This window comes from Eschrichtius robustus, chromosome 1 (assembly GCF_028021215.1).
Source record: "Eschrichtius robustus isolate mEscRob2 chromosome 1, mEscRob2.pri, whole genome shotgun sequence".
NCBI lineage: Eukaryota > Metazoa > Chordata > Mammalia > Artiodactyla > Eschrichtiidae > Eschrichtius > Eschrichtius robustus.
In genome coordinates, this window is record NC_090824.1 from 98,195,958 (window position 1) to 98,214,871 (window position 18,914).

Here is an 18,914-nt window from a genome sequence, read left to right on the forward strand (position 1 = left end):
CATGTAGATATTGTAACTTTGCTTTTGTGGGTTCTCACTATCGAAAATGTAGTACAGAGTTCTAAGCACAAACGTACATCTACAGAGTCTTATTTTTATAAGCATCTGCTGGCGTCTGTCACATTGTTTTCAACCAAAACAGCTTTTTAGGGGCACTAAGTGATGTGGTTAGAGTCTTCAGGATAAACCAATAATGAGATTCCTTGGCCACTAGATTGTTATGTAAAATATTTGAAATTTGTAAGCTTTTCTGTTGGCCCATGAAACTCAGTCATCACTTGAATTTACATGCCAGCGGTATATTTGAAAGGCATACATGGGATAGGTGTTGACTTTTTAGAGGCATGGTGGGTTAATTGTGCCTGGGTAGCCCAGGTTCCCTTGGCTACTGTTGATGCAATGGAGACACACCCCGCTGGCCTCACGGTAGAGCGCCCTTTGGCTGCCTCAGTGGGGAAGCCTAAGGCGGTAGATCGTTTTGGTCCACACCGTCATTGCACCCCATTCCTTCAGCGGCTCGAGGCTCAGAACCTCCCGCTGTGCTGTGACCTGTGGAGAGGGGAGAACCCGCAATCCTCTTTGGCTGGGGATCCTGCCTTCTTCCCTGCTGTGTCTCAGATGGACAGGAGACAGTTCCACCCATTCCTTTGGCAGGGCTGAGTTCTCTGGGTAGGTCCACCTACTTAGTGAAAAAAGAACCTGCTTCTAGAACCATCCATCATACTAGAAAGCGGTCCTTCATCAGACAAGTACACCAACACAGGCATTGAGGAGGACTCTGTATGTGAAAATTCGGCTACGGCTGGGCTGCTTGCTGCCTGGTGGCAGGTGGGCAGGTAGGAGCCTGTCGCCCGTAGCTTCCACAGGCGCTGCCTAAATGACCAACAACCTCCCCAGCCCAGGTGTGCACAGGGCATCACTGTTCCGTCCCCGGGACTGTGAGAAGGGGCTGGGCCATGTTTGTCAAACATGGAGACAGGGGCTGACTTAACTATTCCCTATTCCCCACTGGACATCCTTCCTGTGAAGTAATTTTGAATACTGGTGGCTGAAGAACTTAACAGGATACTTTATACTGATGTTGACATGGGAGCCAGTTGGGGCTGAATGGCCACAGCAGGTTCAGTGGCCATCTTTTCACACCCTCCCACAAACCATCTCTTGATGCTCCTGCTAGAGAGAGGCCATGGGGTGGGATGAACCATGGGGCTGAGCTAATATAGTATTTTTGCATTATCATCAGATACAGGAGAAGCATAACAGGACAGGAGGTGATGCTGGAAGGGCAAGTCTCTTAAGGTGGTGTCCTCCAGACATTATAAGGCATTAAATATTTTGTGTGAAAGCGAGGCTTTGAGACATTCAGAGAAGGCAGTCACAGTGTCCATGAACTAGCTCCCCACTAACCAGGGGCACAGGCTCCATCCTATACGTGCTCCCCCAGGGGCTACTTTCCCTTAGGGTCTAAGTGCAAAGCTCTTACTCTTCATTGTCTTCTTCCTTTTAATCCCATTATTCCTAACACTGTATCTAACTCCAAGGAATTTGATTTTTGAATCACAACTCCAAAACCTCTTATTTGAAGGGTAATTTCAATTTATTAACAAACCAGAGAAAACAGCACAGAATGACTGTGAAAGACCAAGAAAGACGGATAGGGCTTCATTCTGCCCAGCTCTCCTGCGCATGCCAGCATAAACCTTCCCCGTGCCTCCCGGATGGTGCCCCTCAGATGGGGAGAGGCCAGTCCTGCAGGGGCAGGGGGAGCACAGTTCTTCTCTGCTTCTGCATGATGGGTGGGAAACTCTCTCTCCACTCTCCCCCTCTGCCCCCAGAAGGTTTCCCTCTGCAGGACCATAAACCTGCACATCTAAGACCTAAAAAACACAGCTCTTGAAAAACATTTTTCCAATTTGCAGCTATACTTTTTCACACCTTTGGATTCATTTTTATTTTGTTTGAAACAGCACATCTAGAGACAAATTGCAAACCCAGCCCATTAGAAACTATTGTTCTTTTCTCTGCTGCTTAATATATTAGTCTAGATCCAGGTTGATCCCTGCCACATGCCAAAGAGAAACTAGTAAGACCTTTTATTAGAGTTTTTAAAAGCATGAACATAATCTCATTTGATCCTCACAGCAGCCCTGGGAGGTAGGCAGGTGGGCATGATGGTTCCAGGATCCAGAGGACAAAATTGTAACTGATGGAGCTGGGAACCAAACCCATGTCCTCTGACCCCTGGTCCAGGGCTCCTTCCACTCCACAAGATGAACTGGGCCCACCTAGATGAGCAGAGCAGCTTTTCTGCTTAGAATAGATGAGATGTCCTTTGGGCTTGCAAACAAAGGAGATTGAAGTACAGACCTCAGCAGAGAGCTTAGGTGATAAACACACCTGAGCTCAATCTAGCATCAACATCAGAGGGATGAACAGGACAGAACATGGGCATCTTTGACAAGGGTTTCTTCTTCTTTTCCTGATTCTCACCTGGAACACGCTGGGTGCTGTAACATGAACGCAGCCAAGTCCAGGAGGAGGGAAGGCATTCAGAGGACTTTCTCATCTAGCAATTTATTGATTCCCTCACAAATCCTCTTGAGGTTGGGCCTACAGTCTCCATCCAGGCTATAAAGGGTGGAGAGGAACTCCATATTGGCAAAGTGGTTGAAGACATGGTTGATGCGCCCGTGGGTCCTGGGTGTCAGGTGTCGCTGTACCAGTTCATGCACCAGGTCCTTGCACTCATGTAGGAGCTTGGAGAGCACATTTCTATCGAAGGTGTATTCTACCTCATAGAAGCTGACGATTGTCATGGCGGTCTGGTTCAGTTTCTTCCTGAGCTTCTCCACAATAACAACTTCCTCCTGGCTGAACTGGTTGTTCCGGTAGAGGATCCCAATTTTGATCGCCACCTTGATTAAGTCTTTCATGATCTTGTGGGCTTCCTTCTTGTTGTGTGTGTGCTCTTTGGTGACTTTGTAGAGCTCATCAAAGATCTCGCTGCTGGTGTCATCAATCAGCATGTTGGCCACAGTTTTACTGGCTATTTTGCTCAAAATCTTCTTCTGGGCTTGAAGGGCAAGGTTCTTTGAACTAAAAACATCAGGACCTATGGTAAGAAAAGAAATAAAAGTTATAGAAATACTAGAACTGTTTATTATGTTTCTACCAGTGAAACATACTAACTTGAACTGATGTTCTTACAGCAAAAATTCATGCCTTCATACCCCACGACTCTTTTATGAAACCCCACCCCAGCCTGGTTACTCCACTGTGCTCGCCACATGACATGCTTGTTTACCCTCTTGAACCTTTTAAATTGCGCTCTTTCCTCTCTAGACGTGGTCTCCTCATGTCCGGGCCAAATCTCACGCTTTTGACTTAGTTCATGCAAAAAGCCTCCTTGACTCTATTTGCTCACAAAGAACTCCCTCCAATGATTATTGCACAGGAAACTATTCAGTTTTGCAAATTTACAGGAGGAAATTATTGCTTAATGATAAGAATGTAGCACCAATGCCAGCCCCATTCTTAGGACAGACCTGGGTGGTTGATCATGGTAGTATTTTTTGACTGAGTCTCAGAATTCATATTTCATTGAGTCTAAGGTGTATTTTTTTTTCATGTTTGATATCTTGGAAATTGGGATGTGTCTTATAGTCACTGTTGCCAGGTGGTAGTTGTGCTGTGGTTGCATTACCTATGTGTACATCAGTTTACACAATAGGAGACAGATTTGGAATAAAAGTCATGAGTACTCTTGTAAGAAATGTTGCTCACCAGTGTTCTCAGTGGCACACAGAACCACATTTTGTGGGAAACACAGACATAAACAATTCCAAGCAAAGATGCTTCAGCTGAGTACAGAAGTACCCTGAATGTGAGGAAGCTTAGAAAAACCAAAGTCACTTTATTTCCCCGTTACTTTCCACTCTATGAACGAATGATAACAATATATGTTAAAAGAAATAACACTGTGTACAAGTAAGTCTAAAAGGGATCTTTCAGTAAGTATAAAATAAAAATTCTAAGCAATAAGAAAGCAATCATTTGCAGTCTAATTGGCAGCATTTTCTTCTTTCTTAAGAGCATAAAAGGCATCTTATAATCGATGGTGTCTTAGATTGGATCGAATACTCCATGAAGTCACCAGTTAGCTGGAACTGATATTTGACAGTCAGCAGTACGTGTGTGCATCGTTCTTATCTTCCCAAGGACATTCAAGTCGCTGGAGGACAGAGACAACATCTCCTACAGCACCTAGCTCAGTTCTGGGCACAGGGATGGAATGGTGTTTGTTAAGTTAAATGCCAGAGTAGTACTGCAGAAGAATAAATTTTCCTTTGAGAACTGATGGCGCTAGGATCCCTAGAGTTTTAGTCCAGTGCTCTGTGGCTACATGGAAGTGACAGGCAGCATTGACAGACAGGTGGCCACACATACTAGCTTTTTTTTTTTTTAAAACTTTGGGTTTATTTATTTATTTATTTATGGCTGTGTTGGGTCTTCGTTTCTGTGCGAGGGCTTTCTCTAGTTGCGGCAAGTGGGGGCCACTCTTCATTGCGGTGCGCGGGCCTCTCATTATCGCGGCCTCTCTTGTTGCGGAGCACAGGCTCCAGACGCGCAGGCTCAGTAATTGTGGCTCATGGGCCTAGTTGCTCCACAGCATGTGGGATCTTCCCAGACCAGGGCTGGAACCTGTGTCCCCTGCGTTGGCAGGCAGACACTGCGCCACCAGGGAAGCCCCACATACTAGCTTTTGCAATCCTGTCTGGCCCCTCCCCAACTCATATCCCACCCCCTCTGCCCACCTCAGACCCATCCCCTCAGTGGAATGCCATTAATCCCTGGTGCTTAGGTCTTGCAGACACGGACTCAGTAAACACTTAAACACAATTCAGACATACTACCCAGCACTTCCTCCACCCGCCTATCCCCTCATGGACTGACTCCCTCCCTCCCAGCCCAGCCTTGCTCCCTCGGCCCTGGGTCTTTCCAGGACAGCTACTTCTGCTCACGGACCTCTTCCAGCTGTAAGCCGCAGGGTCACGGCCTGGAGTGGGGTCACTAAAGTGGGATCAGCAGAACTAAAGCAGCAGGCACCACGGGTCTCCCACAGCCCCAGGAAGCTCTCTCCTAAAAGTCTGAGACCATAGTCTCTTTAAGCAACTTTGGAGCAAGTGACCCTGATACAGCCAGGATTTTCCCTTCAGCTTCAGTGTGAAGGGAATAAACAGTAATTCTTGACTTTTCCTTATGGTGAGATTTATGCCCTTCCAGAGTTTGAGACAAATAATATTACTGCCCGGTCTGATCATCTACCATGGTCACCCAGACCTTTGTGTAAATAACCTTTGTTCCAAAAACATCAAATTCCTCTTCCCCAAACAAATATTTACCAGCATTAAGGATGTTTAAAAGATTGTGCTGTATGCTTTGAAATCAGTTCCACAGGAGAAACTTAAAGACTTTGAGCTTTGGCCCTGTCACCAAAATAAGTGTATGCCTCCTTAGGTGATTGTTTTGATGGGAACAATGGAATCTAGATGGATCTGTTCTGGAATATCAAAAAATGAGTCATTTCTTTGTAGACACAACTCCTAAAAACTGCTTGAGAGGAAGGTATTTGAAGAGGTTCTCTGGAAATGCAGCACACATGCATTTACACAGAAGCAATGCATCAACTGTGTGTCCACTGGAATGTAAGCTCTGTGGGAGCAGGGATATGTGTCCAAGCCCCACTGGACGTCCCAAGCCCAGTGCATTGGTGGCCCATGGCAGCTGCTGTTGAATGAGGAAGCACTGGCTCTGTGCCAGGCACTTCATGGCTTTAACCCTAAGAGCTGGGTGAAGCTGGTGTTTTTAACCAAGGCTTCCCTGCTAGCCGGATTCCAAACCCTGCTCTTTTCACCACCAGCATTCCCAAAAGTTTTCTCCAGAGCAGTGGTCATCACAGCTTTTGCTCTTACAGCCCCATAAGAATTTTGAAAAGCTAGTACCTCCTTGCATATTTTTTAACTTGACAGCAAGTATTTTTCACCTTATGGTTAAATAGTTAGAATTTCTAAGTAGATTAAATGTCTAGATATTGTAAATATTGATACTTTAAAATCAATGTGTTAAATTATTCTTTTAAAAGTGTCCAATGTACATACCACATACCACAGTGATACAACATCCATTTTTGTCCATTTTAAAATGACAGGAGCAAGCTCTCCTTTAAAAATTAGAGCTGCCGCCATAAACAAGACAAAAAGACAACCCTCAGAATGGGAGAAAATTTTGCAAACGAAGCAACTGACAAAGGATTAATCTCCAAAATCTATAAACAGCTCATTCAGCTCAATGTCAAAAAAACAAACAACCCAATCCAAAAATGGGCAGAAGACCTAAATCGATATTTCTCCAAAGAAGATACACAGATTGCCAACAAACACATGAAAGGATGCTCAACATCACTAATCATTAGAGAAATGCAAATCAAAACTACAATGAGGTATCACCTCACACCGGTCAGAATGGCCATCATCGAAAAATCTACAAACAATAAATGCTGGAGAGGGTGTGGAGAAAAGGAACCCTCTTGCACTGTTGATGGGAATGTAAATTGATACAGCCACTATGCAGAACAGTATGGAGGTTCCTTAAAAAACTAAAAATAGAACTACCATATGACCCAGCAATCCCACTATTGGGCATATACCCTGAGAAAACCATAATTCAAAAAGAGTCATGTACCACAATGTTCATTGCAGCTCTATTTACAATAGCCAGGACATGGAAGCAACCTAAGTGTCCATCGACAGATGAATGGATAAAGAAGATGTGGCACATATATACAATGGAATATTACTCAGCCATAAAAAGGAACAAAATTGAGTTATTTGTAGTGAGGTGGATGGACCTAGAGACTGTCATACAGAGTGAAGTAAGTCAGAAAGAGAAAAACTAATACAGTAAGCTAACACATTGTATGGAATCTAAAAAAAAAAAAAAAGGTCATGAAGAACCTAGGGGCAGGATGGGAATAAAGACGCAGACCTACTAGAGAATGGACTTGAGGACATGGGGAGGGGGAAGGGTAAGCTGGGAAGAAGTGAGAGAGTGGTACGTACATATATACACTGCCAAATGTAAAACCGATAGCTAGTGGGAAGCAGCTGCATAGCACAGGGAGATCATCTTGGTGCTTTGTGACCACCTAGAGGGGTGGGATGGGGAGGGTGGGAGGGAGGGAGATGCAAGAGGGAGGAGATATGGGGATATATGTATATGTATAGCTGATTTACTCTGTTATAAAGCAGAAACTAACACACCATTGTAAAGCAATTATACTCCAATAAAGATGTTAAAAAAAAAAAAAAAGAGTCATGTACCACAATGTTCATTGCAGCTCTATTTACAATAGCCAGGACATGGAAGCAACCTAAGTGTCCATTGAAAGATGAATGGATAAAGAAGATGTGGCACATATATACAATGGAATATTACTCAGCCATAAAAGGAAACAAAATTGAGTTATTTGTAGTGAGGTGGATGGACCTAGAGACTCATACAGAGTGAAGTAAGTCAGAAAGATAAAAACAAATACCGTATGCTAACACATATATATGGCATCTAAAAAACAAAAGGTTCTGAAGAACCTAGGGGCAGGACAGGAATAAAGACGCAGATGTAGAGAATGGACTTGAGGACATGGGGATGGGTAAGGGTAAGCTGGGACGAAGTGAGAGAGTGGTATGGACATATATACACTACCAAATGTAAATAGATAGCTAGTGGGAAGCAGCCACATAGCACAGGGAGATCAGCTCAGTGCTTTGTGCCCATCTAGAGGGGTGGGATAGGGAGGGTGGGAGGGAGACGCAAGAGGGAGGAGATATGGGGATATATATATATGTATAGCTGATTCACTTTGTTATACAGCAGAAACTAACACACCATTGTAAAGCAATTATACTCCAATAAAGATGTTAAAAAAAATTAGACTTGCTACATTATTCTTTTTTCTCCTTGAAATTGTATCTCTATTCTATGACATCCAGAAACTTTAACTTAATATCTGTTTTTATGCTTGAAAATGTTTTATTTGATCAATTCGTCATAATTCTCTATAACCAAAGGATCCATATATATTGAAATTTAAATTAAAAGATGATTCCAGTGATCAAAATCTCCAATCCTTAAAAAAATTCCTTCTGGAGTGAGTTATCATTCTAATTATTTTGGGTACAAGTATTAAACTTTTGATAAATACTAAACATAAAAAATAAAGTTTTATTGGAAATGCACCTCCAAATGAGATGGGTAGGGGCAGGTTATGGTGCTTTGATTAAGAGAGGCATCACCAACACCAAAGCTTCACATCATCCCTTTGTTTGACCAGGTTTTGCAACCCAGGAAAATGTATTTGTCCCAGTAAGATTCATTATGGGTGGGAACCCCATGACTGAAACGGTGGAAAGAAGGAAGGTTCACCACCCTTTGATCTCAGATTGTTGCTCTGACAGATGAATTTAGAAAAGAGTATTTCGGCTTCCTTGGTGGCGCAGTGGTTAAGAATCCGCCTGCCAATGCAGAGGACACAGCTTCAAGTCCTGGTCCGGGAAGATCCCACATGCCACGGAGCAACTAAGCCTGTGTGCCACAACTACTGAAGCCTGCGTGCCTAGAGCGTGTGCCCCACAACAAGAGAAGCCACCGCAATGAGAAGCCCTCGCACCGCAACGAAGAGTAGCCCCTGCTCGCCGCAACTAGAGAAAGCCCACACGCAGCAACGAAGACCCAACACAGCCAAAAAAAATAAATAAAATAAATAAATATAAGAAAAGAGTATTGCAGTGAGAAAGAGGAATTGGATTTATAAATCAGTTCCCCCAAAACTCTCATCTGCTCATCGCATGGAAAGTCTCTGGTCTCTCCGTGGTGCACACACCAGTTTGAGTCCTGCTCTTCCGTAAGAGCAGCAGCATTCCATGAGATGTTAAGTGGTGTTCTTTGGGGGGTGGGGGTGGGGGAGGGGAGTAAAGAGGTTTTTTTTTTTTTTTTTTGAAGGTTATACTCCATTTATAATTATAAAATATTGGCTATATTCCCCATGTTGTACAATATATCCTTGTAGCTTATTCTATGCATAATAGTTTGTACCTCTGAATTCCCTACCCCTATCTTGCCCCTCCCCTCTTCCCTCTCCCCACTGGTAACCATTAGTCTGTTTTCTATATCTGTGATTCTGCTTCTTTTTTGTTATATTCACTAGTTTGTTGTTGTATGTTTTAGATTACACATATGAGTGATATCATACGGTATTTGTCTTTCCCTGACCGACTCATTTCACTTCTCATAGTACTCTCTGAATAAACTTTCTTGATCAAATAAGTTTGGAAAACACTGGGTTAAGCAACATTAAACAGAATCTTGTAAGACTTTAAAAATATTTCTTTAATTGATTAGGGTGTTCTATCAACTGTCAGAGAAGGGTGGGTATGGTAGGCAGAATCATGGCCCCCAAAGATGTCCACATCCTAGTCCTGGAACCTGTGCGTGTGTTATCTTATCTGGTAAAAGAGACTTTGCAGACATGACTAAGTTAAGGATTTAGGGATGGAGAAATCACCCTGGATTAGCCAGTGAGCCCGATGCAATCACAGGGGTCTTTATCAGTGAAAGAGGGAGAGAGAGTCAGAAAAGGAGATGTGGTGATGGGAGGAGAGGATCGAAGGGATGTAAAATAGCTGGCTTCAAAGATGGAGGAGGGAACCACCAGCCAAGGAACGTAGGCAGCCTCTAGAAGCTGAAAAAGGCAAGGGAACAGATTACCCCCTAGAGCCTCCAGAAAAAATGCAGTCCTGCTGACAACAATGATTTTCAGACCTGTGTAACTCATTTAGGATTTCTGATCTCCAAAGCTGTGAGACGATAAATTTACGTTGTTTTAAATCACTGAGTTTGTGGTAATTTGTTACAGTAGCTCTAGGAAACTAGTTCAGGTGAGTAGAGTGTGGTAAAGCATTTCCCAATTTTATCTGGTCAGGAAACTCTGATTTATTTGTTGTTGTTTTTTTGTTTTTTGGCGCACTGCAAGGCGTGCGGGATCTTAGTTCCCCAACCAGGGATTGAACCTGTGCCCCCTGCAGTGGAAGCACGGAGTCTTAACCAATGGACCGTCAGGGAAGTCCCAGAAAACGGTGTTTTTTGAGTAGAGTGACCAACTGCCCTGATTTGCCAGGATTGAGGGGTTTCCTGCCTGGTGGACTTTCAGGGCTAAAATTGGAAAAGTCCAGGCAAATTGGGACAAGTTGGTCACCCTGTTCCTGAGCTGCTAGTGATGCATATATCATTGACCTAAAAAATGAAGAACAGGGAAGTAACAAAGGAAAAATTCCAGAGAGAGGAAGATGATAACTACCTAATATTGAAGATCCTATCATCTCAGCAGGGTAAGCTGTATACTCTTGTTGCCGCACTTACCACCCTTCTCTACTTTTTAATTCTGGAGTCAATCTTGACCTTTTTTTTTTTTTGTCTTTTTTGGGCCAAGGTTTCTTTTGTCCCTTGGTTGCTCTGCAATTATTGAGCATTTACTATTTGTTCAACTCTGTAAGAAGTGCTATGGGGGACGTCCTCCCCCCTCCCCCCAATATTTAATTGGGTCGTACTCTGAATATGGTCCTGCAGGGAGGCGAGATATAGACAAATGAAACAAAACACTTAAACATGTGAAACAGCCCAAATTGGCATGAGTGAGAACAGCTGGGGGAAGCTCTATGGGCTCCGAAGGTGGACTTGAATGTGGATAGGTGGGGATGGCTATGATGTCAGGAAGTGGTTTCTAAAGTTATCGAAACAGGCCAGCAATTTTCCCCAAATCACAAAGGCCTTGGGTGGTTTCCCTCATATGTTCTCAGCTATTTCTCTTGTAAAAGAACATGTTATTTACCTACAAAGGGACTTGAGGTACAAGCTTCTATGGTGAGGGCTCAGGAGGGTCACAGGTATCAAATCTCTGAAGCCTAACAATCAAGAGGCTAGAGCAGAGGAATTACAGATCATCAAATTATAAGGGAAGCTTTAATAAAAAACAACAAGCAAGTAGATTCCCACACTTACTCCAGACTGTCAGTATTAAAATCTTTAGGAGTAGGGCCAGTAATCACAAGCTCCCTAACATTCAGCATGATTCTGACATGCTGAAGGTAGGACCCACTGATCACGGCATGCCCCAACGTGTATCTTACAGAATACTAGTCCCATCAGATGTTCCAGGGGAGAAGGTTTTGTGATGAGCTAAATGAGTTTGTAGATGACTACACATTGTGGCTGGCTTTTCATGATGCGCCATACCAGGTAGCTTATTAAAGGCTCTGAGAAGTCCTGTAGTAAAGATACCTGTGAAGTTTTGTTATTTATTTGATGAAATAACATCAAGACACCAATCTGGTCAACTCTGACAACTCCCAGGGGTAGGGCTGGAGAGCCAGTACTGTTTCCAACACGCACACACGATTTAAGGGAGAGTGTGCACACTGAGGGAGAGCTGGGTGGGGCAGACTTTTTGTACGTGGAAATCTTGGGCTTGTTTCCTTCCATCCATCCTTCTGTCTCCACCTTTTGCAGAGGGACCATGTTGGTGACCCATCAGGGAGAAACACTACGGGCTGAGAGGAAGAGTGTGAGCTTTGGAAGCCAAAGTCAGGAGTGCAGTTGGGATACCTGGGGATACAGGCCTAAGTGGCATGCACATGTTTGTTTGTGGGAAACACCGAGAAGATCTAGGATAGGTCGTGGCAAAAACTATTCTCTTTTTCTTGCATACAAGCCTTAAGAAGGCTCTTTTAGCCAGCGATGATTCTCTTAACCATTTTTGAACAAAAGTTCCCATTTCCCACCCATGAAAAGTAAGGGATTGTTTACAGTAGCTGAGAATCTCTGAGAATGGAAATAAAAATGTGATTATGCAGCTATTATTATGCAGCTCACCTAACTAGCACAAGGAGACGAGACTGAGGAAGCTGCAAAGTTCATCTTTGTAGGAAAAAACAGGGGCTTCCTTAAACCAAGTCTGATGGAGGAGCTCAGATGAAAGGATTATGGAGTCAGTGCTCTGAGATTAAGCACCCTTGGAACATTACAAGGAAAGAAAAAGTACCAGGACTATGTTGGGAAAATGGCGTGACAATGGGAGTGAATAGTTTGAAGAGAGAAAGCAAAAGATAATTTAAGTGGGCCCTTCACTGCATGGAAAAGTGCTGGGGCTAGTCTGAGCTGATGCTTCTATAAATGATGTTCAGCCGTAGCACAAGTGATGTTTCCACGTTTCTAGAAAACACTAAGCTCTTCCGGCTGGTGAAATGCCAAGCTGGTGGTGACAAACAGCAGGAAGATCTTACCAAGCCAAGGGTGAGTAGGCAGAAAAGAGGCAGATGAACTTCAGCATGGTAAAGGCAAGGTAATACATTCTGGGAAAAATAAATGATGGTTATGAAAGATGATAGGCTCTCAGCTGTCAGTTACAGCCCAGAGAAGAGCTCTGAGCGTCAAGCCAGGATGGGTTGTGGCAGAGAGGGGCTAGGGGACAGACTCAGCTCTTCTCTCCTTACTCTCAGGACTTGGTAACTTCTCTACCTCTGGTTAAGGAGTGTGCAGAAAACTTGTATATGAGGATGGATAGCTGTTTCAAAATTATAAAGTTATCTGTAATAGCCAGCACTCACACAGTACCACTTCACTTCTGTAAACAGCTTAGGATAATGGCAAGGAAGAGAGCTAAAAATGTTAAGTAGAAGTTAGGGGTGGAGATGGTACTCTGAGCAAAACAATCTGTGGTGCTTAATAAGCACCATCTGTCAAAGTCGAAGGTCCAGAGTACAAGGAAGGTGGGAGGGGAGTCTCCGGGGCACGGGGAGGGGAAGGCCTGGGCAGAGGGTGATTTATGGTAGTCCAAGTTTCTGGCACTCAAATCACTTACAGTTAACTGTTGGAAATAAAGTTCAAGCAAGCTTCCTTGAGACGGAGCAGCTTTACAAACTACTTCGAATGTGAACTTTCACAATGAGCACCTATCCTTCTGCTCACCTGCACATGCACCCAGAAAAGCTGATTGGGCCAGTCATGTCCCTTAAGCTCCATCCTTCACAGCCAATAAGGGGCCAGGAGTCGGGGGAGAGTAACACCCTCCCCCCTCCCTTCCTGCTTCCTTGTCTGTTCTCTGGATGAATGATAAGGAAGGGGTTGGCTCTGGGGGTGAGGTGGTCTGCAGGATGGGATATCCATGACAACGATACAACACCTTCTAGAGAAGACATTGCCTCTGCTTAAGTTCTAGGTCCCTATGTAGCTATGGGGACAAAACTATTAAGGAACCTTAAGTAGTTTTTTGAAATGCAAACCTAACACTGTTACAGTTTCCAGAAAGACTAATTGAGGTGTTGCATCTCCAGTGGAGTCAAACTGGAAAATATTTTCCTTCCCTTGTATATATAAGACTGTGGTTTGTATACTGCCGGAATATTAAAGAAGAAAGATGGCACTGGAGGAGGTACAATGAAGTGAAATGGTCAAGGGATGGTAGGATCTTTGAGTTAGAGACAAGCAAAATCTTGATCCTTCCCTCCCCCCACAGAAAATGATCAAAGCTCGGCAGCTCATGAAAAATGCCTGTTAGGTCTAATCCCTTTCATACTTGAATGAGATGGCATTTTCTAGGCTTAAGAAAGGTATTTTGGGATAATTTAAAAGGCATCACAGTAAAACTTAGATGACCTAGGAGGGATAGGAAATAGACTTTTCTGACTGGGGGTTAATCCAGCACACCCTTGAGGCCTTCTTAGGTTTGGTCTCTTCCCCACCCTCCAAGAGAACCTTGAGGACATGTCCCATGGGCTCACCCCTGCTGTTGAGAAGACCTGAGGTCCCCAGATTTCCACTGCCTGCAATAAGAAGCAAGCAGCTTGTGGGTCCTGTGAGTGGGTCACCGTGACTTGAAGGGCAGCAGCTTCCACCAGGCACCCTGAGGGGGTGTGCAAAATGAAAACATTAGAACCTTTATTTCTGTTTCCTTGTTTTCTAATGAGATGGGTTAAGCTTTACTAATATTTAACATTCAGGCTAACCTTGGGACCTACTGGTGTGTGGCGTTCTCAGGAAAGAGGGGAAGGTCCCCCTGCTTCCCGGGGGTGGGGGAGTATTTTAGTGTGTCTCTCTCATTTGTTTGTTGCTTTTCAGCAGTTTTGATTTTTTTTGGCATATGTTTGCGTGTGCTTGGTTAAATAGACTCACTGATTATATTATTTAGCTCTAACTAAACTAACCCTTATGAAATGGACCAATGATTTCAAAAGATTCCTGCAAGAAACAAAACTGAGGCCTGAAGACAATACACTAATCATGCCAGCACAAGTGAATGGCAAGAAAATGGCAGAGCTGACGATTATCCTCCTCATCGTAAGAGCTTTTCCGCAGCCAAATTATAAGGTAAAAGTAATGATCTAGTCAGATCAGACAAGAAATGGGCTATAAAAATTACAAAAATTCTAATAAGATGATTTGAAATATGGATTTCACACACTTTTACTTGCCTCGAGATATTCCCCAAGGCAGTAGGAAGCCACAGCAATTAGCAAGACAGACATATTGTGATTTTGATCTTAGCTTGTCCTGTGGGTGATGGGGAGAGGCAATAAGGAACAGACTGTGTGACTTTGGGGGAGAGGGATGTGTCAGGGGTGATGCTGAGTGCTTCTTCTAGCTTGGGAGATGTGGGGTGGGGAACATTAGGCAGCACCAACTGAAACAGGCATCTGGGAGCGTGTGTGGGGAAGATGACTTCAGTCCTGAGCACGCTGATTTCGAAGGGTTCCGGGGGGGCATCTAGGTGGAGATGGGCACATGAGCCTGTACAGTAGGCACCTCCAACTCAACATATTCTACCCTGAGCTCCCCATTTCCCCATTCAAACCATGTCTCTATCCATCAAGCAATTGATGGTGAAAAGACCTAGTTTCCCTAAATAATTAGCCAATTAAAGACGCAGATGTAGAGAATGGACTTGAGGACATGGGGAGGGGGAAGGGTAAGCTGGGACGAAGTGAGAGAGTGGCATGGACATATATACACTACCAAATGTAAAATAGATAGCTAGTGGGAAGCAGCCGCATAGCACAGGGAGATCAGCTCAGTGCTTTGTGACCACCTAGAGGGGTGGGATAGGGAGGATGGGAGGGAGACGCAAGAGGGAAGAGATATGTGGATATATGTTTATGTATAGCTGATTCACTTTGTTATACAGTATAAACTAACACACCATTGTAAAGCAATTATACTCCACTAAAGATGTTAAAAAAAAAAAAAGATCCCAAGGGATAAACAGGTTATTCCTTTAAAATGCAAATTCCTACTTCAGTGGTTAAAGTGTACTCTCTGTTCAAAGCTTGCTGGGGATCAAGTTAGTCAGAACCACACAGTAGCCCTCCTAGGGCTTCTCTCTCCCCTTCGTGGCCCACCACCAAATCACCCCTCCTTCCCCACCAAGAAAATGGATTATTTTAAAATAAGGGTAGGAAGTGAGAGGCAGGCTTGGGTACAGTAGGATTGGGGTGGAGGGTGGAAGGAGGAAGGACTGAATTGCTAGACAGCCAAATGCAGGGGAGGGGGTGTTGCATTAGCCAGTCTTCACCACTTTGCATCTCCCTTCATGTGGCCAGTCGTCCTGCCTCTAGCTCAGGCTCGGGTGCCCCTGAAATCTTGCCTTTGGGTCAGGCCTGGGAACAGGCACAGAGTTTTGCTTTGCCCTGGGTGGCTGCTCAGTCCTAGAGATTCATTCATCCAGCAGTCAGGAGTGAGGATTGGAGTGTTTTGGGGGGACCAGACATGATGAAATTTCCTAGCTAATACTGGATGTTTTAGGGTGCTGAGAAAGGACATACAAAAGCAATAGTAGACAAAACAGTGTGCTTCTTATAGGAAAGCAGATTCAGATCATTGCGACACCTTGCACTGAGTAATTACACTTTAAAACCAGCATTTGATGACCTTCAAGATGAAGACTCTTTTTTTTCATTTCAAAAAAATTTCCTGGGCCTTGAAATAACATCGCTTCAGGTGAAGTGAAGAAATGTTGGCAGGGTCAGCTGTAAGACCTTCCAGCTCATTATCTCATTTTGTCGTAGATGCCCCCAATCCACCCATCCATTCGCACTGAAGGATTCATAGTTCAATTAATAATCATGTCAGAGATAATGTTAACTACTGAGCACAGATTATGTACCTGAGGTAGTATACACTATGTATTTGATCCTCACAAGAGGCCTGCAAAAGAAAGACTGTAATAAGTCCCATATTATAGATAAGGAAACTGAGGAACAGCAGATTTAAGTAATTCATTCAAAGCTACGAGGCTAGTAAGTAAGAGAGCTGCAGTTGGCCAAATCAAATCTAGACAAAGCCTGAAATCTTTGCCTTCCTGCATCTGCTTTTAGAAGATTGTCCCTGGCTCCCTAATGACTGTGATTTCTCACTTATTTGAGACATTAATTATGCCTCAATTAAAATTCCTATCTAGCAACAAGATTTACATTTCATCATTTTTTTCTTAAATACAAAAAAAGCCAGTCTTATGATGTGATAGAACAATACTACCTATTCATCAAAACTTGAAGGTAGATGTAGCTTTCATCTTTAGAGGGCATTCTATATATTTGAACAGAGTTGCGTAGTGGTTCTGTTTTACATATTGATTTTACAGCTAGCTCTGAAAAGTGAATGAGTGATAATTTTACTTACCAGAGCTAACTGAAGCAGATACTTGTGAAGTCACTGGGAGGGGGGGGCAGGGTGAATCATCTCCAGCCCAACAGGTTAATTTTGGAGATCTGAGAGATATTTTTGTCTCACTGCAGTAGAAGAGCAATCATCACTAGAAACAACATCTACTTACATGATTTCTTTAAACAAAGCTTATTCATCCCCTCCCCCACTCTCTTCTGCATCTAAAAAAAACTAGTGCCTCTCTGAATAGTAGGTCATACTCAGGCATAATAAAATAAAAATAGAGTCTATGTATATAGTGCATTATGCACAGTAACTCATTGTATCCTTGCAACAACTTAACATGCATGTACTAATATCACTACCACCACCATCGCCGCCGCCACCACCATCATCATCATCATCATCATCATCATCATCATCATCATCATCATCATCATCATCATCATCATCAATTTACATCCAAGGAAGCCACGCAAAGGGGAGATTAAGCAGCTTGTTTAAAACTACCATTTAGGAAGTGGCAGAGTTCGATTCAGACCCAGGCAGGCTGCCCCAGAGTCCCGTGCTTCAACCTGCCACACTAAACTGCCATTCATGAGGTGATAAACATCAATTAGTTTAAATGTTTTTTTGAATTATTGCCCATTTTAAGATGGAGATTGAGCTGGTTTTTTCCTCGGAAGAATTAATGTTTTAAAAAACCATGAAGCAGGGCTTCCCTGGTGGCGCAGTGGTTGAGAGTCCGCCTGCCAATGCAGGGGACACGGGTTCGAGCCCTGGTCTGGGAAGATCCCACGTGCCGCGGAGGAGCTGGGCCCGTGGGCCACAACTACTGAGCCTGCGCGTCTGGAGCCTGTGCTCCGCAACAAGAGAGGCCGCGATGGTGGGAGGCCCGCGCACCGCGATGAAGAGTGGCCCCCGCTTGCCGCGGCTGGAGAGAGCCCTCGCACAGAAACCAAGACCCAACACAGCCATAAATAAATAAATAAAACAAATACTTTAAAAAAAAAAACAAAACCATGAAGCATTTCAAATATACAGACAAAACAGAAGATAACATAACAAACTCTACTTGTATGGCCACCACCCAGATGGAACAAATCTTAATATTCTGCCCTCAAAGACAGAGGCGGGGGTGAAGCCCTCTTTGTTTTCAATTCCCTTTCTTTTGTTTTCAACTCCCTTTCTTTCCCTTCTATCTCCTCAGATCTAACTGCACTTCAGAAGTCGAGGTGTCTTTTTGTCTCATCCATGTTTTTATATGTTTGCCTCATGAGTATGCATGCATCAGCATTATATTGTTCAGAGTGTTTGTAAACTTCAGATAAAGGTGTCACATTGCACAGATCCTTCTGCATCTCTTCATTCAACATCTTTCTTGCAAGATTTATCTAATTAGTCATGTCATTGCTTATATGAATATATTCTTTATCCATGTTTCCTATTGATGGACATTTACATTATTTCCACTTTCTGCAAGCAAATAAGTCCACAGTCGTGTCTCCTTGTGCACACACACAATAGCCTCCCAGGTTCTATACCTAGAACACAACTTCCGAGTCCGGTAGCACAGCTGCCAATTGCTTCCAGCGAGATTGCACTAATTTTCACTCCCAGCAGCAGTGTGTGAGTTCCTGGGGATCTGCTTCCTCATCAACACTTCAGATAGTCCACCTTTAAAATTTTTGCCAATTTGCTAAGTACAAAATGGTATCTTGTTTCAGTATGCCTTTTCCTGATTGTTACTGAGATTCAATATATTTTTGTGTATATTGAGCAGTCAGGTCTTTCTCATCTGTGAATTGCTTATTCATGTAGTCATTTCCCCCCTAATTGGATTGTATGTCTTTTTCTTGTTAATTTGTAGGAGTTTTTATGTATTATGGATTCTAATTCTTTGCTGATCACATGACTTGCAAAAATCTCCTCCCAGTCTGTAGCATTACCTTTTAACTTTATTTATGGTGTCTTTAACTGTATAGAAATTAAATTTTTTACTCTAGTTAAATTTAACTAATTTATCAGTCTTTCCCTTTATGGTTAGTGGTTTTTATATTTTGTGTTAAAAAAATCCTTTCCTGCCATGAGTTGATAAACGAGTCTTATATATTTCCCAAAAGTTTTAAGGTTTTGCTTTTCACATT

At 43.3% G+C, this 18,914-nt stretch overlaps 1 protein-coding gene across 1 annotated transcript in view; it reads right to left on the reverse strand.

Moving 5' to 3' along the window:
- Positions 1 to 1,575: 1,575 nt before the first annotated feature.
- The window catches only part of TNFAIP8L3 (TNF alpha induced protein 8 like 3), a 40,479-nt gene continuing 23,140 nt past the window's right edge, over positions 1,576 to 18,914 (reverse strand). The window contains exon 2 of the mRNA XM_068551610.1: positions 1,576 to 3,112. Within this exon, the coding sequence (XP_068407711.1) occupies positions 2,550 to 3,112 (563 nt within the window). The 3' untranslated portion in view covers positions 1,576 to 2,549. The remainder of the gene's footprint in view (positions 3,113 to 18,914) is intronic.